This window comes from Malurus melanocephalus, unplaced genomic scaffold (genome assembly GCF_030028575.1).
Source record: "Malurus melanocephalus ecotype Western Australia unplaced genomic scaffold, MMel_1.1 scaffold_23, whole genome shotgun sequence".
Lineage (NCBI taxonomy): Eukaryota > Metazoa > Chordata > Aves > Passeriformes > Maluridae > Malurus > Malurus melanocephalus.
The window spans coordinates 359,363-379,622 of record NW_026623255.1 but is presented as its reverse complement, the minus strand read 5'-3'; the positions used below and the strand labels follow the sequence as shown (position 1 = coordinate 379,622).

The following is a 20,260-nucleotide window of genomic DNA, read 5'->3' as shown; positions in this document are numbered from 1 at the left end:
CATGCTTGTGTTTGCTTCTTAACTAACAATGCAATAATGTGTGGTAATGTGCCGACTTATTGGATTGGGATGTATTTGTATGGCATGACAGGGTTATTTTGATAGGCTTTCCCATTCCAAGGTTGCAGTGCTCTGATGCTAGGGTTGTGTGAAGATATATGTAAGATATATGTAGAAGTCATTGTAAACATGTAGGTGTGGGAGTGATGGAAAAGTAAATTATGTTCACCTAACAAATTAGGGTACCTCCCAGCTATCTTGTGGGATATGTGACCATAAGCAGTTTTAACTAAATGTTCTAATAAATTATTAAGAAGTGTAAAATGATCTGTTTAATGGTTGGTTCTTTRTTGCTATCTGAAGACAATATATCTTTAACATTTGTTTTATCTTGCTATGCCTAGCCAAGGATGTGGGATGAAACTGCTAAAAGCAAATCTTTTGAATGGAAATCCTTCTTTGGTAGTAAAAAGTGTTTGCTTTGTCTTTAAGTTCTGCTTAAGKAACCTGCAATTCTTATAATGTTTTTAGGCTGGCATTTAGATGCAAACATAGCAAAAGTAACAAACATTAATGGGCATTTTTCGTCACCTGTCAGCTGGATGTGGGATACAGCATTCTACAACAAGTGATGTGTGGATACTGACCATGAAATTATCAATGTGCTTTTACAGTGTTTATAGCAGACAAGTTGGAAGGAATCTTCACAGCATTAAAGCTGGAGCTTCCTGGAGCATCTGAATCATCAGTTGTCTTATGAAACTATAGAAGGGGTGGTTGAAAGATGTAATTAAAACCAGTTTTGATGCTCTTACACTCTAAMGAAAGTGATGCATAGAACTTCAGAAGGCTGAAATGGTGCATTTTAGTGCAATGCCTTGAAAACAATAAAATAATCTGTAAATGCATTTCTTGCAACTCCATAAACTGATAAGAAGGCAACCATTTGTATTTAAAGAAAGAAAACCCACAAACCAGCCAAACCACCAAAACCCAACATGTACAAAACAAAAAATAAAACCCCCCAAAAGAAGAAGAGGTCTATCCCAAAACCTGAAGTACGTGTAATGGTTTACAGTGTTCTCTGTAATTCTTATTGAAATCTTAAGAGTTGACTCAATTTTCCCCACTATAATTCAGTGAGTTCTTGTTGAAATGATTAAACTCTTCATAGAAACACTTTAAAATATACAGRCTGAAAGCTTGGAATTTAATTTAAGGATCTTGTCTGTCAGTGCAGAGCTCTGCCAGAAGATCACATTGTAGATCACATTGTTTTATTAAGCATTATTTGTTTATAAACAGTAGCACAGATGTAGTACTTATATGGTRAATCCTTTTCCTTGTATTAAGTTTATGTATTCCTAATGGCATAAGTGTGTTGTTTATCAAATAAGCCTTGTATTTACATAAACWTCAATAAGTTACTCATTTAAGTCTTCCTATGTCTTCCTATTGCAACAGCCTGAAAGTTGTTTCAATAAGTACAATTTCTCTTGAACTTTGGTTTCTGCTCCTGTAGCATCGGTTGTGGTCCTATGGGGAAGGCTCAGTTTGGAACTTAAACAACTTGGTTCCTTGATATCCAGGGAAGGAGACAGAGAATATCCTCTTCTGAAATTACTCCAGTTGCTCTTTTGATGTAAATTGACATTTTTGAGAATTGACAAGTAAGTCAGTTAGAATCTACAGTTTTAATTTTTAAATGTCATTTAACAAAGGTGGTACTTGTATCAGACTTTCTCTTTCCCTGAATGTTGTCAAGAGAAGAACATAAACTTATTAAAAAAAAACCATTACAAATCTGCCAAAAAATACCCTTTGTTAATGGAAACTAAATGTTAATAGTTGCYAGTGTAAAGGCAACCATTAACAGCTACTGACTTGTAATAGGTTCAAATTACCATCAGTGCTGGGAACAGTGCTTTTTGTTTTGTTTGAGGTAAGTAGAAGGTCCTTCYTCATAAATGTAGTTGAAATTAGTTACTTTCAGAGCAATGAAAGGTATTTTGAAAGAGAGATTCTTCCTTATTTCCTCTGGTGGAAGAGTTGAACCATAAATATCTGCTAAGTATATTTATAGTGTATATTTTTATTATATTTTACATAAAATAAACAGAGACCTTTATAATTGAATTTTCCTACTGCGATTCAGTAGCGGTATTGATCAGAGAAGGCAAGATGAAAAAATCATGGAGAAATGTTGAGAACCAGAAGTAATGTGTTTGCTCCCAGTKACAGTACTCATATAGAAGAGTGAARCTGTTGATAAAACCRTTTTTTAATCTTTTATGTACTTTTAATTATTTGTATTTCTTTGCCTTTGCAAATTTCTTTTTCTTCCCTAATACAAGCTGCTGTTAGAGATGAGTATCTTTAAAATGATCAACTTACAGAGCAGCTAGGTGGCAGGAATTTGGTGAGAAGCTGAGATCAGATTAGATCAAATTAAATTAAGAGACACAGTTTATAGTTTGATAGTGAAATTGTCTTCTGAGAGGAAAAAAAAAAAAAGAGAAGAAAAACAACTTTCCYATTTTTTCTAGAGAGCTGAATAAAGAGCTTTTCTGAAGCACTTTATCATGTTTGTCTTGCTGTACCTTCCCCTAAGGCACTGTTTGATGATGATGTACTGGACAAGATAGGGAGTAGTATCTGTATTGCTGAGTATTTTTATCTTAATTTGGTACTTTAGAGTGCTGCAGGGGCGTGTCTCAAAACCAGATACTAGTGAAAAATACAGATAAGCTTAAAGAGCTCTGAACTAATTTATAAAAAAGAACACTTAAGGGACACTGCTTTGTCTGGATACTGGGGAAGAAGAAAAACTAATGAAGGAGTCTAACATATTGAGCCTTTAACATAATGTGAGATGACACAGGGCAACATGATCAGCATGATTGAATTATTACATAATAAAGCCCTTCTTTGGGCAATCCTAAATAAGCAGTTTTATATCTTAAGATACTGAGATACACACTGCATATTGTCATACAACCTAACATAGCTTTTATTGGAGAATGCAAGCACACTCTGGCTACTGAGAACTACGTAGTAATTGATAATTATGTATGAATCATAATGAAGAAAAGTGTTATTTGTTTTAATTATTATTTTTAGACTGCACCAGAAAGTATTAATTTACATACTCTTTGAGAGGTAAATTTCAGTTTCATTTACTGTAAAGTAAAACATAAAAGAGATTATACTTGAAACAAACTTTATGTTCATTTAATGGACATGTATTGCTTTTTCTTCCCAATGTTATTAAACACTGGATTTTTAATAAGATTTCTTTACTAAAGTTTTATTGGCAATCACGTGAAATTTCTTTGGTAGCACAATAGCAATTTTTTTTAATAGTTCATAAAAATATTGAAGCATTAGGGGAAAAAAATCTTTTATGTTAGAGATCAAAGGTTAAAATCTATTGGAATCAATAGATTACAATACTAGTACCTGGGAATCACATTTTTCCCACAGTACTGCTGTAAAAATTTTGTCATGCCAGGTAACAACTTTTATGATATTGATGATGATGATGAAAYTGTAGAAAGATGCTAGTGAGTCTCCTAATTACTGCATTGTATTCTACTCATTGTCTCTTTTCATGCTTGCATCCATGGAACAGCTTCTTAGCAAGTGCATCTTTTGCCATTGTTTTCAAGAAGTAGCCCCTGAAATAACACCTGAACAAATGAAGCATTCAGTTTTTGARTATTTCACAGGGCTTTTTCTGTTTCACTTTTGCTCTGTGTAACTGGTAATATAATTGAATATTTGTAAAATTTGATTACCTTAATAGCTGTGGTTATATATTTGAAAACTAATCTTTTAGAGAGCTTAAATTAGAGGATTAGGTGACACAGTTTATTAGCTTATTAATTTAATTGAAATTCTAAAAATTAGACTTAATCTGTAATTGTGATAACATGTTAGAAATAGTCTCCTTTTAGATCAGTTGCATTGCAGTGAATGTCAGTTTTGAGATTAAAACTGCTTAACTTTGCGTTAATTYCTAATCAGTGCATTCCTCAAATAGGTTTATCCTTTACCTTAGTGKCCTTTTGCACCTGTAATGGTTTTTAAAGCCACTGCTTATGTTAAGCTTTCCCARAGTTAGACTCCACTGGGGTTAGTATGTGTCTGTATAGAAAGAGAATATTTTTCTGTGATTCTTGGCCATGGCCCTACTGGAAAATTTTATGTTTAGATTTCAGTCTGTTTTCTGTCCTCCCACTTCTGCATGAAAAAATAGCTTCAAATAAAAGAGTGGTTTCTGCCACTTCTCTCATGGACATGTATGACTTCCAACAGTGCCTTGTAGCAGAATGTTTGCTGCAGAACCTGGAAAGACTGAAACTGAGACTGATAGCAGAATATGTATCATTGTATCTTCAAGTCTTTCCCAAAAATTACACTGCAAGAATATTTTTCAAGCGTCAAGGCATGCTGCTATTGAGAACAGAATTATGAGTATTTGAGGTTTTGTCTCAATGCCATGTTGACTAAGCAACTAACAGTCAGGAAAAAGCCTTCTGCTCCAGTTCTGATGRATTTTCAGTGGCCTACTAAAGATGGTTATACAGATTTGCACAAATCTATGTATTTCCTGTTTTTCTCTCTAAATCATCTCTCTAACCAATTCCTCAACTTACATCTGAATTTGCCTGCCTCATAGTGGCAGTCAGACACGTCTTTCTGCTTCTCTGGCCTGCCCAGCAGAGCAAAGTCAGTGTTTACTGCTTGAGTTCTTGAATCAAATACCTGTCATTATTCCAGGTAAATACTGTCTTCCTCAGAGGTAAACTGCACAGCTGCCTCTAACACCTGGCTTAGTAGTTCTTTTTCTTATAGAACTGCTGTTTGCCTTTTAATTAACAGAATAGTCTGGAAAATACTAATAGGCTATTGTGCATGAAAGAGAGGGCTTTTCAGAGATGATTGAGCATCAGTGAAGAAGAAAATAAAAACTAAAGAAACTGAAGAAAAGCTGAATCTGATGAAAATCAATGGTCATTCAGCATCTCAGGACAATCACTATACCTGAGTATAATGAGTTCTGGGTRGCTGGAATGTGTTCCTCTTACATTTGCTCCCTTGGTTTACAGCACTGAATTAATAGCTGTCTAGTGGTGAACACCAATACTTTAAGARTCAAAAATACTTGCAGGCTTTGAGATATGTATGTCCATATTACATACTCGTCGTGTATGTGTGTGTATACATATACAAAAAACAAATTTAATTGAATGTTAAAGCCAAATTTTGGAAGAAAGGGTTTTTTTTTCTTTCTTTAAAGCCAAACTCCCTCACTTTTCAGAGAAATTGCCTTTGAAAGATGTAAGGCAAACATTAAAAAGTGTCTGTATTTAATATTTCTGTAACTGTTAACAAGATGTATCCAAGATCAGTGCCAGAATATGTRACAAACAGATATTCAAAAGAAAACAAAATTTATTCTAAGAAATTGAAGTGATGAAAACTTTTGGGTATATGATGTTTTATTCTGCATGAAATACATACTTTGAGAAAGGACTCTCAAGAGCCAGCAGTTCTGCTACTTCATTCACCACTAAATTAGAATAGGTATTGGCACTGCCTGTGTTTCTTTAACAGAGATGTTTGTTACAGCTTTTTCTTTCACAGCTGTGAGTAATCATCATGGAGGAATTGGTTGCTAAATAGCCTTAGCCCTTAAACAAATTATAAAATGAAAATTAATTGTCACAGAACATGTACACAAAATGAGAGTACCGGTGAAACTTCTTCACCAAAAGCACTGGAAGGGGCTGCACAGGGAAGTGGTGGAGTCACCATCCATGGAGGTGTTTAAAAGATGTGTAAATGTGACACCTAGGGACATGGTTTAGTGGTGAACGTGACAATCCTAGGTTTAGTTTGAGCTTGATGATCTTAAAGGTCTTTTCTAACCTAATGATTCTATGATTCCAAGGTGATGTCCTCCAGGAGTGATATTTTCTATGTCAACTTCATTCTTTTCATAGTTGAAGGAGAGGAAGATCACAAATTCAGTATTCTTGGCTTTATTTGAAGTCTGRTTCTCTAACATAGTAAGACATCTACTGAGAGTACGTGGTAGGATAAAAAGCAATCAGATCTGTATTGGGTGAAATGCTCTCCCAAGATTATATTAAACAGACTTTTTTTGTTGACTATGTAACATATACTAACTTTCGTCTTTGGATGTGTAGCATATCTGGTTCCAGAGGAGGATTTTATGACAAGGCAGTTAATATACAGTTTTGCAGGACAGGATGTTACAGTGGTTAGTCTGTAGTCAACTGCCACCTCGAGTATGGCCTCAACCAACAATACACTGCTGAAAACTGAAAATATATTTTGGTTATGATTTGGTTGCAATTCAAAGCTGTTAGCAGTAGTGATAAGAATCTAAGATTAGTTCTGCATGACCTTAGTCTCCCAAGAATATAACTATTTAAAACAGGGAAATCTTGTGTTCCTASCACAATCAGTAAACTTTATTCTCTAAGAGATTATTTGTCACCAGCTCTGTAGCCCTGATTGTAATATTTCAAAAATGAGAAAAGTTGTTATTGGTGCTGCAGATGTAAATATGTAAAATCAGCTGTGATCCTCCTCTAGCAGCTGCTGGTGTCACAGAATTTGAGATTGACAGGGATCTCTGGGGATCATCTAGTCCAAGCCCTCTGCTCAAGCAGGGTCAGCTAGAGACTATGTCCAGACAGATTTTAAACATCTCCAAAAATGGAGACTTTGCAACCCCTTTGGGCAACCTGRCCCATTATTGGATGCCCTCACAGTAAACTGTTTTCCTGTATCCAGATTGCATTTCATGTTTTCCTTTGTGCCTGTTGCCTCATTCTGTTGGTGGGCACTGCTGAGAAGAATTTGTCTCCCTTATCTGCRTTCCTTCCCATCAGGTATTTATACCCATTGTACTGTAGGAGAGGCTAAAATAGATGTGCCTTGTAAATAGGGCAATAGATTATGTTTCTTCCCRTCTCTTTTCACTGCTGTAAAGCTTCTGTTTAAAATGAACCTTTCCATGGTAAAATTTTTAGTAAAAGCGCTTTTACATCTGGAGTGGTTTCAGTGTAATAATATAGTAAAATGCATACAATTTTAATTGTAATATAAATTAGGTAATTGTATTTTTAAATAAAATGCTGATTTATTTATTTGACTTCTTGTTGGCTAGCAAAAATATTGAATTTCTGTGTGAACTGTAACTGCTTGTTAATAGTGTTTTGAAATTCAGTGGCATTTCACTTTGAGTCTAGAATCTTATTGCTTCTGTCCCTGGTARGGTTGGTGGTTTGTTAGATTAACAAACATCTGCAGCTTCATTAACTTGATTCCATCTGTCAGATACTAAATGGTCTTACTTCTTACTCACATTTGTTCAGGTACAGACTGTTCACAATAGTTAATGCTGCTTGCAGGTACAATTTGTGTTAGTCCGTTTAATCCTCAATTAGTTTGTGAACATATCCCAGTTTAGTGGTTGTCTGAAGCAGCATGACTGGGAACAGTGTCTTATAACTATGCCTCTTCTGTATCACTTATTGATGGGGAGGGGTTTATACCTACAGAACCCTGTAGTCACAAAACCTTCTTTGTTCACTGTTTTTTATAGAAGAAAGTTATAATGAAATTACCCATCCAAAAGGGTCAAGCTGAGGCAATCAGGTATTTCTCTAACCTGGGTCACTCAGCAACAGTTGAGTACTTCAGTGCAAGGATCTGCTGCAGTGGAGCTGCAAAGGTGTTAAGAAACTGTCTAAGGTATCATGTGGAGGTAGACAAGGGAAAACATTAAGGAAAAAGACTGAATTATGCACTAAAAGTCTTTAMACTGATGAAATCCAGTTCTGTAGATAATGCTGCATCAGCATAAAAAGGATAATGCTGGTGAAAATCCCTCAGGCAGACTGACCTTAAGGTGGATATTTAACAATATTAGCAATTWTCAAATTGACAGCTGCTGATTATTTTTTATGTCTTAGAAGCACCTTTTTAACAAATAGTGGGGCTGGGTGATCGTTAATACTGTATTGTTATATTGTATTTTCCTACTAATTCATCATTAGCAGAATGAAGAAAACTGTTAGCTGTGTTTTCCAAGACCACTTAAARCATGCTAGAAAGCAAATCGCTGTCCTTTCTGTGTGTTTCAACTGAGAGAGACCCAGCTTCAAAAACATAAAGCTCAAGAGGATTTCAAATAGTAAATCCAATAGGATTCAATAAACACTAGGTTTTTAAAAACATTCTGTAGGCTGGCACACTTGATTACCTGTATGACTAATGATGTTCGAGGAGATTACCAGGAAAGAAAATTGAATTTCACTGTTATTGGAACTCCTTACAGTTTTTGCTCCTTTTTTTTTTTGTCATTATTAAACAATTAAAATCCAATTTTGGCTCTTCTGACTTTTGTGTTTAGTTTCCTAGCGTTGCAATGTTGCTGTGTCAAATGCAGAAGAATATTTAAGGACTTGCTGTGGAATTTTCAAATGTTGCAGTGTTTTCCAAATTAGCACTTTTTTGGGGAGGGAAGTCAAATGCAAGCTGAAAGAATTTTTATCTATATATTTAATGGTTCCTGACTGTCTAATTTTCTTCTTTATTTGTGTGGAGAATTCCTGCTAAATTTTCAAATCTATGCATCAGCAGCAAGGTTTAGGGTCTGTCATAGCAGATGTGTAAGGAAAGGATATTGTTTCATTGTAAGGATGGAAGGATTACTTGTGGTTCTTCTCAGAAGGAATTTGGCAGAGCTAAGGAGGTTTCTCAAATAGAAATTGTGCGGGATGAAGAACAAAGATATGCCCATTGCTGTGTTCTTCGTGTTGTTCTTCCTATAGTGCTGTTTCCTGTCTTCCCATAAGAGCGCCATTCTTTCTGTGATGTTCCCCTTGAAAATATCCAATAGAGTCTGCAGAGACACCACATTACTGCTCTGAAATAGAGTAGTCTGTGTAACCAATTCCATTTCAGCTGCTGAATTTACAATAAAATGACCATTCTTTGAATGGAGCTCAGATTTGTAAACTGGAAGGAAAACCAGAAGAAACCCCAGAAGCAGTGTTATGTTGCAGTAAACTTTGAACAAAGTATTTTGAAGGCAAGTGAAGGGAGCAAAGTGCTTGAGTTGCTAAACTGATGGCACCAGTGTTGTCTTTTCATCCAGGTTATTTTAAAACTCCATGAAGGATGAGTGGGGCTCAGAATCTATTCATTTTACTGTGCTTGATGGAGTCTGAATCATATCTTATAACTTTAAAGAAAGTATTCTACCAGAATATTTTATGTTCTGTGATTTCCCTGCATTCCTTCTAGCACAAGTTTTGCTTTCATCAAAATACATCTCTTTTTCTATTAGCTGGGGTTGAATCTCCCAGGACAGTCAACTGCAGTCATGAACTGGGCTGCTGTACCTTCAGCAGTGAACACATGTGACATCATGTATGATATTTGGGAATCCTGAACTCTGAATTATCTTAAGTCCTCAGTAAACTACACGTAATTCCGATTTCAGGAAAAGGAGGGAGAACCTTCTTTTAAGTGATTGATTGGATGTCCTGAGTAATTTTCTGAACTAAATGAATTACCAACATTTTTATTTATGTCTTCAAGTAATATATAGACATTTTCAGCTTGAGTATTTGGGCTCAAAGTAAATTTAAAGACCCTTGAAGGGCTAAAGCTGTGCATTTTTGACAAACAAGTTACTGCACCAGAAAACGGTAGATTAGGCTTCATCAACTTTTTGATCTTTAACCCTACAGAACTCTTCTGGAACTGAAACACACCACAGTCTTTTGTACTATTTCATATTTAAATGAATTGGAGAGGTCAGAGCATGTGTTCTACCTTTCTGTGGAATGAGCAATCAAATGGTTGTGTCCAGAGCTTACATCATGTTTTACACTTAGTCTGCCTAGATGGTAAGAGAAATTTTAGCTTTAACAATCCATCTCTTTTCCCTGTATTCATCCTAAACTGATGGCCCTTGTGTTGACTTCTTAAAAGCAGAAGAGATCACAGCCCTACAAAAAGTGTCAAAGTGATACCTCCTTACAAAAAAATAAAAATAAATACTGGCAGAACTGTTGCGAAATGTTTAAAGACTGTGAAATCACTCGAATGTGCACTTGGCACCTGTAAGTAATGGGTGATCCCCTGGGCCATACCCAGTCCTGGGGACACTGGAGGAGCAGAAAACAGCACTTTGGAAGATGCTGATGCAGAGTGGAAAATGATAAATAGAGTGGAAGTTTGTTTTCTCTCAATGTGATGCTGCTTCTGATCATCTTGAATACATATGAGGAACCAGGCTTCTCAAAAACACGTTGAGGAGTGGAAAATAATGGAAAGACAGGAAATATGCCTTTGGTCTCTTTTGAGTTGCTGCTGTTCTCAAGCACTAATTCTGGCATTCCTTTCTTCTCTTTCCTTGTCTCTGAACCTTTTTAAAATGGAGCTCTACTGTCAAATGAGAAGAGAAGCAGTTGGGAGAACTTCATTTTTCATCTAATTTTCTTGCTCCTCAGACTTGCAGCTCAGAAATGTCAGCACTGGTCAGGCAGAAAGGCAGCAATGAGAATGAAGACAACTTGGATACTGTTTTCTATTCTTACACTGGCATGCTGCATGCTGATTTTGTAGAAAATCAGTTCACTGTTGCCATTCTCCCCTTATATAAAAACAGTAGGGAATAAATTTAACAGGGGATGTTGATTGCTTTCAAATTTTCTGATGAAAAGTGCTACATAAGAGCTAGACAGTGTATCATTCTGTGAATACTACTGAATCTGTAATCATTTTTCTTGGTCTGTCATTTTGGGATGCAGCGGAATATTGCCTGGTTTCCTCGTTTCTCATTTCTTTCCCCAGCGCTCAGGACCCCAGGCCACTGTTGTTAAGCAGGAGATGCTTTTCATGGATCAGATTTAGAGTTGGTGAGGTAACAGAGCCTCATGCAAGCATCCCACTGTGCTCTTGAAACTGGAATTTCATTCCCGGTAGTGATCTGTATAGCATTACATTTACCTWAAAAGTATTCTTTTCATATATATTTGGAAAGAAAGGAGGTAGTATTAATACTAAATTCTCCCTAAAATATAGTGTTCAATATGTCACTAAATGTTATTTAATATAATAAGGATTCTTCTAAATAGCTGATGTGTAATTCTCTTAAGATGTTTTATAAACTCTAAGAGGAAGAGGTRCAATTGTTCACAAATGTTTCACCAAGCTTATTTTGAGTCAGTTAAAATTGCCTTTGAGAGTAGAGTTGCACTAAAAAGAGGGAGGAGAGAGGGAAAAAAGAAACCCCAAAACAGGGTCCTGCTCAGTCTAGAGTTTCAGGCAAGAGAGGAAAAGGTCTAGTTATCCAGAGCCAGCTGCATTGTTAAAAGTTCWTACTATCACTTTGACATTTAGAGTAGGACTCTGTGTCTTTGTAAATTCCTCTTCGTATTACCAGTGTAGGTCTCTGAGCTCAGACCATTTCACAAACCATAACATTTTTGAGTGAGTGATTGATCTGTATTATGTGTCYTAGCCATCAGAAGAATCTTGGGATGTTGCTTGTATAAACTGTAATACAATCTGATCCTGGGCATTTAGTTACAGACTTTCATAGACCTATTGGCGATACTCAGTCCTCCTGGATTTGGGAATAAGGCTTATCTGATACCTTAAAAAAAAAGGAGCGGGGAGGGTAGTGAGGGGGTGAGGATTGTTGTTTAAAAAAAAAAAAAGAAAAAGCCCCTCATTTTCTCTGTTCCCCACTTAAATAACTCAACACATCTGGTAACACTGTAGGATCATTGTCCTTTCAGTTCCTTCAAAGCTCATATTGCTACAATATTTCTTCAGTGTCTGGTTTCCTAAAGGGCAATGTGATTTTTTTTTTTTTTCAGGCTGTTTTTGTAGGTCTTGCAAATTAACCCATATGCATTGCAAGAAAAAACATGACTTTTAATCAGCACCATTTCTAAAGTTAGCGCTTGCTGTGTGTATATGAATATGTATATGAACCAGTGTTTAAAAAAAACACAACCTTTCTGCTAGTACTAAAAACTAGCATACAAATGTGTTTTTATTATCAAATAAAGCATGCCTAAATGTTAGAATATCTTTCYGTTAGGGTTTTTATCATTTGGCTTCTTGTCTTCAGTTACAAGAATGATAAAAATTGAAACTAAATCTTTTAATTCAATAAAAACTACATTGAATTTTAGGAAGCAAAAAGTGGAATCAGATATAGACTCATATGCATAGGAAATTAAACATTCAAGAAATTAAAACTTGGTGAGCAACCAAAGAGGTAGCCTTAAGGTGTGCTTATTTAAAATGCCTGCATTTAATTTTACAATAAATCTGAGTATTTTGTTCCAATTAAGACAGTTCATGTGCACAACTTTAAATTGTACAGTAGTTCCAGGGAGACCGTGGACTGCTTGTTTTACATTCTGGATCAAGTTCAGATTTTTAGGCTTCGCTTGAATAAAATAAAAAGTCTGAACCCTGAAGATAATACAGATTGATAAATCTGATTTAAACATTCCCGTGTTGCAGACTTTGAGTGTATGTGGTACAGCTGAGCCTCAGGCCATGCACTAAATACATCCACAGTGCATTCCCAGGGCACCCGAATACCAAATGATCACGTTTGAAAGGTTACCTTTCTATGGATTCTGACTTTTCTGTATTAGCCACAAAGATTAGAATTTTAACAGCTCCCAAGGAGAGGTATTGTGAAGTATTTACTTGGCAGGAAAAAAACAAAACAAAACAAAGCCCAGATGAGGTACTGTCTCATATTCATGAACTGGGATTTATTAGTTCTGTGAACGTCCTTGTGAGAATACACTCTATAGTTCACACTTTAGGAAAAACAAGTCTTGTTTTTCATTTATATGAACTTAAAACTTTGATAGAAGAGTTACTGCAGTAGAGGTTTTAGCAGAGACATAGTAATATCACAGAATATATCTCAGTAAATCCTGAAGTCTTTCACAACTAGCTTTCTTCGTGGTTTATCTCTCTGGAAATCTGGCAGTAGCTTTGTTAGTCAATTTGGTGATAATTGAAGATGTAAGGCTTTTTCTTCTTTTCTTTGACAGGTTGTGGAACTCATTTCAAGTGCTATTGGTGACTTAGTTCAAGGTATATATTATGAAAACTCAAAATCATCTGAGGTAAGAATTTTGCTACATTTATGCACCCAAGGCATTTGGTGATATTAATGTGTGACTWCAGTAAATATGATGACTTTCTCACCTGTTTAAAARRAGGGAGAGGGAGGAAAAGTTGTTAGTCCTAGTGGGTTTCAGCAGTAACATCATTATGACACCTGTAAGCTCTGATGAAAGTTTCTAGCAATGCTCAAGGAGGAACTCCTTTATTTTTGTGAGTGCTTAATAAAATACTATCATGTGTCCTGCTCTAGACACATCTTACTACAGGCTTTCCAAATGCTTCCAGAGGTTCCTAATCAAGGTTCTGTTAGAGGTATTTAGTACAATGTTGTCAATGTCAGTAATATTTCATGTCAAACATGTTGTTTCCAAGCCCAAAGAGATTTACAAAATGCTTCTTCCCAAAYTTATAACATGTTCTTTCTTCTGAGTTTTGTCCTGGAGTGTTAGGAGTGTTGYACTGTATTCTTCCCCATCAGAAGTCACGATGCATATATTTCAGAAGTCAGCATCAAGATAATATCAGCATATCAAGATAATAACTGCCAGCACTTCACAACAAATAATCTTGTTTCTTGTCAAGGGCAATTGCAAATATTCTGTGTTATTGTTTGTCAAGAACTGTAGTGAAATTTGGTCAATTAGATCTAGGTATTTTTGTCTTTACTGGAATATTTAAGGAAATTTCTAGAAGCTGTTCTTGAAGCAGGCATGCATGTTGGAGACAAAAAGAGGTTTTTTTCATTTACCATGACTGCATCTTAAYACATGCAATAAAATCGATAATTTAAAGTTGCCATGACCTCTGCAGGTTTTATGATAGCAAGTTTTCAGCACTGATGAGCACTGTATATTTGTGAGTATCGATCTTGTAATCCACTGGGGTAGATAGATCCCCTTCTAGAGGCGTTGTCTCAAGGGCCTTGGAGACTGAATCTTACGGTTCAGCAGGTGTTGTATACTGAAATTGCAGCTCTGTTTTACTACTGCTGTGCTGTTGTATGTAGCAAAATTGATACTGTAGTAAAGCCTGTTCTCATGGGTTGCTGCTGCAGTAGATGCCTGCCCTGATGCCTGTGCTCCAACCAAACMACAGTGGGCAAGTGGAGAGTGCCACTGGATAGCGGGGCTGTGCTCTGGAAGGTGCTTGTCCCTTGGACACGTTCTGTCTCTCCTGCTCTGCAGCAGCAAAGACATCTCACTAAAATGAGCCTTGCTGAGGTGTATCCCTCTTATTTTGGTTGAAACCAGTTAGGAAGGGAATGATCACACTGCCGAGATGAGTGAGAGCCTCCAGTGCTAATGGCATGCTCAGGAGCTGCCTGGGGCCCACGGCTCCTGGGATACATGGAGAGAATGGCATGCTTGGAGTGTCCCCTGGCACCTCTCAGGAGTGGATCCTGAGTGGAAGCGTGGCACGAGTGCAATGTTGGGATCTTGGCGGTGCTTCTGCACCTGCTGCCTTTACCCTTTGGATAAGCTGACTTCAGCCTTTAGTGTGCTCCTAAATATTGTGCTCAGGGTTATGTGTTAAAATAGATGACATCTTTGAGAACTTTGCAAAGAATAGTTAAARTTTTGTTTTCCTTATTCCAGCAGGTTTCTAAATACAAGTAGATCACAGGTATATTTAAAAAATACCATCTGCTTTCTACCTTTTCATACATAGAAGTAAAGCTCTGCATGTTCATCTCAGCAATGAAACTGCATTTTATTGTAACCATGGCCCCTGTATAAATGAGAAGTCTTGTGGACTCATTGGGTTCCTGCCATTGCAGATCTTTTCTTTCTTACTCATTCTTTTTCTGTTTTCTGTTGCCACCGAAGCCCTCCACATGTGTAGATTGCAAGGGGAAGTGTGAGATAAACCATGTGCAGCTGCATGACATTTACCCTGCCCTGACCCAATGACAAATAGCAAAGACTTATTTTGTTTCAGTGACTATTTCTGTCTAAGGAGAGTTGAAAGTACACTGTACCCTTCCTAAGGGGAACACAGTTAACTCAAAACACATTTAGTGTGGTGGCGTAATAGAGACATTTACATGACACTGTCAGAAGTTTAGTTTTTCTAATGGGTAATGTGTGGCTTCTGATGAAGCCTACARCAAGGTGTGGCATCTACTTTAATTTTTTCTGTCTTAGTCTCTGAGAAATTTAATTCCATGTTGTGCTGAGACATATCCCTGCTTCTCTCCTCACACTGTTCTGCTGAGGCAGTGTCCCATTCATGTTCTGAACATCTTTTTAGCAAAAACTGGCACATACATTAGGTCAGTTGTTGGTCTTATTTGTGTCCTTTATGGATCTTCCTTCTTTCCCTAATTGCAATTTGATTGAAATGAAATTGTGAACTACATTTCCCAGTGGTAAAACAAATCCTTTAATCTGCTCTGCAACTCAATCTCAAATGTCAAACTTCTTTTCTTTTTAAGAATAGGGCATAGGGATGTTAGTAATGGCATTTTCATTGCTGGGAATGTCTTAAATTTGGAAAAGCAGGAGGATATCTTCTTGCTTTGATTTTCTTTTTTCCCTGAGGCAGGAAAACTACTTCATATGTTAAATGTCCTTAATGCAGTTGTTTTAAAGCTCTTTATTACCATAAAATAAACTAAMTTAGCACTTGTTTTGAGCTTTGCTGAATGTGTTCCTGAATGGTTGTCAAAAGTACAAAAATTTCTCTGCAAAGTTAACCTTTCTTCTCTGCAACCTAAAGTTCATGCTTACAAAAAAAAAAAAAATTCAGTCTTCTTCATGTGGATGACCCAGTAGGAAAGTTGAAAGAATCATTTGACCTAGCAAGAATGACCTGATTTACACCTGWATACATATAATGGATATAATTATTTGACAGCTCCATTACCATGGTTTTTTTTCCCTCTGCACAACCACGTGCAATCCTACAGCTGTCCCATTTTAGTGCATTCTGTTTGATCATTCTTCATCTTTTCTGCATAGGTAAGTCGTTAGATCTGTGCGAAACCAGGAAAGAAAAAGCTAATATTTAACTTTTCATCATTATTTGAAGTGATAATTCAAACTACAAAACGTAGGCTTCAACAAAGCCTGAAGGTTAAGGYTTGTCACTCATATTGAAAGTAAAAAACAGCTGCTGTGGTTTAAGACACTGCCTTAGCAGTATTAAGTGAGTATGTTGGACTTTAGGTTGGAGCTGRAAGGGGTGATAGGATAAACCATTGCAGCTTTGTGTGCTAAATCCCCTCTCAGCCCAAAATTCTGCAAGTGAAGGATATTCTTCCCAGTTTCTCATCTGTCTTTGCTAAATCTAGGTCTAATTTTGGAGTAAAAATTTTGCCTTAGTGAGTGCAAAGGTGAAAGTTGTCTTGTCTGGCCTTCAATTGTGATCATGTTATCTATTTTTTACAGAAAAAAAAAACATTGCTCTGAGTGTCTTTGCAACTTTTAGGAGGCTGAAGGCTTCTAAAATGTTCCCTAACTCAGAGAATACTGGCATACTTATAAACCGCCTCTATTTTAATATACCAGATCATTTAACAAATACTAATGGGGGTTACTTTAATATTCTTGTCAGTTCACTGAACACAGGCAAGCAATACAAGGAAGCTCAAGGTCAAACAGCAGAATCAAGAGAGGGACTTCAGTGTTTTGATTCTTGTGCTTTACCTTCCAGAATATTCTTGTAATCGTAAAGCATGAGGGACTTTGGTGGGAAATCACTTGGTTGGATTTTGGYGGTTTTTCCTTGTCTCCAGAATATCTAGCTGATGATAATGTGCATTAGTAAAGCTYATTATAGTGTCAGAATGGGGATATATACTGGTATGTAAGTATATAACTTATATACTGGCTGTTATATAAGACAGGAGTGTTCCCAACACGCTCCACTGATGGCCAGAAGAGCTGTTAGGAAATTTTGGTGTGCAAGTTGTGCATAACTAATATGTAAGACAAGTTTAAAAAATAAGTGCATTAGTAACAAGTATTCATTGCATCAAATAGTCTGTTGTATGKTTTTTTAATGAAAATAAATTTCTTTTCTGGGCTACACACAGTGAGCTGTACCAATACTTCCTTGATGTTTGGTCCCTGGCCCTGCTTTGAGGAGTAGTGTTTTGGAATACTGTACATGTCCATCARTTGGACTGCTATGAGCCTGTTTTATAAGTAAGGGATTTGTTTAAAGTTTTACTATAGGAGGTAAATCAAATGTATTTTGCGTCATGTAAACCACCTTTTAGCAGGGCAGCAGAGTCAGAACTTTGTTTAAACATATGCTTCTGTTGCAAGACAAAAGAAAARCATAAAATAGGGAATTTGAGTAAAGAGCATCTGTGAAAAGAATAGGAAAATGTGTTAGGGGAAGAAAAGCATAGCTAGAAAGAAGGCCAATGMTATTTATTTATTGCTTTTGTTCTTTTAAATACTAAGTTTTTCCAGAGAGATTTAGAAGTAACAGATGTGAAGAGATATTTATCTTTATGATAAGTTTACAAACTGTTTTTTTAAAACCATGTGTTGTTTTTTTTAGTGTCAGGATAAAAGTAGTCAGTAGCTTGCTTTATTGACCCATTTGCAGACACCCTCATTCCTCCAAAAGCAGTGAAGACGGGTATTAATAGTCCAATAAAACATGCCCTGTCATGTTCAGCAAGCATGAATACATCTGCTGAAAGCTTATGTGAACCATGTGTGAGATGTTTTGCAGGGTCTTGCTGCTGGTAGTGATTCATAGTTGCATTGGATTTTATTTATGTAAAATAGAAGTTCTTGAACTACCWAATTTAAAACTTGAATATGCAATGTAAAATTATTTCTGTGTGTTTCTGTGGATTATTTGCCCATTGAGAACTGAACTAATGTTTGATRTGAGTGATTCAGACATTTGGATCATTTTGTACAACAGCAGATGGTTAAGAAAGAGCTGCTATGGTATGGAAATAAATTAAGTGCTCCCTTACAAACTATAGCTGAAGTTTAAAGTCTCTGGCTTCTGCTCCTTGATTTTGTAAATGGTTTTTTGCACTTTTAGGACACATTTTTCGTTCCTATTTCTTTAGTATGTGTTCGGCTGAACCACATTTAAGAATCTTTGTCAGTGTGATAAATCAAATTGAGTTATTTTGAGTGTTGCTTTTGTGCTGGGGACCCTTGGTACTCTCATGGAGAGCTGCCCTTCCTGATGGTTATGGTTGCATATTTTGTCCCACAATTTAAGTTTTTTGTGTCCTGAGCTGATTGTTTTTTAACAGTTTAAATTATGGAAGTAGCTTAATTAAAAAAAGAAATCTTGAATACATAATTTCTAACACAGCAATTGACCTTGCCGATAGTAAAATGGGAGCACCCTCAGCTGTTCTTCATTTCCCGTTGGAAATKATGATAGTCAGAGCTGGATTTAGATATTTTCTCTGTACTCTCATGTTGACATTATGCAAACTGTGTCTGGAGTTGGCTGGTTTCTTCCAGTGATGGTGAGGGGTTCACCTCTCTTCATCCACCACTCCTGCCACCCTGACAGCATCAGGGGTGCTTGTGATCTGCACCCATTTCTTGGTGACAGAACTTGTGAAKGAGGTCACTCCACAGGCATTTAAACAAATGTCTGAGCACTGTCAACTAAAACTAGAACTAATTTGAGCTTAGAGAGGTTTTCATGTGAAAGTCTGAGGAGTCTTCTGGGCCAACTAATGTCCATTTCTATACCTGTGCCTGACAGAACAAAATAAAGCTTACAAAGTAGTGAAAATTTCTGTGAAAGTAATAAGAGCTGTCATGATGTCAGATTTTATAGCCTTTGCAATCTAGAACTAGTTTGGATTTTCCCTTGATGTTTTTAAAATTATGTTTAGGGTCCTACATCCCCTTGTAAGAATGTTGTGTGGTTGGTAGACGCTCTGTGCAGCTTGAGAGTTAAGCTTGGGGGAAAATGGCATTGTTGGACAATTTTGCTGAAGAAAGGATGTGTCTGCCTCTGTCTAGAGCAGCAAAGGYTTTAGGGGTATGTGGTCATAAGAAGTTCTGTGATTAAAATCAGCTAAATTCTGGCATGCAAGTTTCATGCTAAAGCACATCCATATAGACATAATGCCTTTTTACAGCTGGCTTGTGTCTGTAACCCAGACACTTATAATACTTGTGTTTTTAAGATTTCAATGCTATATCTTTAAATACATGTTCAATTCTTGTGGGTTTTTGAAGTTAGATGCTCTTTTTGATGCTTGAAGCTTTTATGTAATGTTCATGTAGTAGACAGTAACTTTTTCTGCCATATTTTCAATCTTAACAAAATTCAAACTTGTTTAAGAATTTAATTTTGTAACAACTCATAGATTTCATTTTTTTTGTATACACTGAGTTGCAATGACTGTTTAAGSTTCTTCAGTTCCTTCAGCTGATATTGGATTATGTCTGCATTTCTCTTGCTACTCAAAGGTTCCAGAAATCAAAAATTTTCAACTTATGGGTCTTCTGAAAGATTTCTTTAACCTCAAAATTGTTTYAGGATACCTTTCTAGGTTATTTTTTTCTTATTTGGATGTAAAACAAATGATTATAAAACTCACTGCCAATTTTCAGTATCATCCAGCGAATTTTAGTAAATACTGTTTTTTCASTGAGCAGATTGGTTGTTAAGGAAAAGATTGTGTTTCGTCTTCCAACAGCTCCTSATTTTAAATTTAAAATAAATTGACCTATATCTGAGTGGAAAAAAAAGAGACTTGATATATAGGAAACTACTTGAATTAAATGCTCATTTTGACATTTTGCCAGTCATGGGAATTTGCACATGCTCTGGGCTGAGTTAAGATATTAAAACAAAAATACTCAAACAGAGGAAAGTTTAGGCTTGACTTTGTAAGTTGTCATATGCATAATARCAAACATGTGGTTTCTCTGTTCTTCACTTTCCTTGTATAACTTAATAGTATGTCTGAAAGCAWAGGCATTTTGATACAGCTCTGTGTTACTTGGCATTGCAGAATTCTCCTACTTTTTCCATTAGTCTCAAATTATCCTCTCCCTTGTAACACAGCACTTCTGGGTGATATCCATAAGGG

General features: G+C 36.2%; 1 protein-coding gene across 1 annotated transcript in view; it reads left to right on the top strand.

The window, feature by feature from the left end:
* The window catches only part of PDSS2 (decaprenyl diphosphate synthase subunit 2), a 110,967-nt gene that overhangs the window by 73,805 nt on the left and 16,902 nt on the right, over positions 1–20,260 (top strand). The window contains exon 4 of the mRNA XM_057390136.1: positions 13,143–13,217. Coding sequence (XP_057246119.1) covers positions 13,143–13,217 — 75 coding nt within the window. The remainder of the gene's footprint in view (positions 1–13,142; positions 13,218–20,260) is intronic.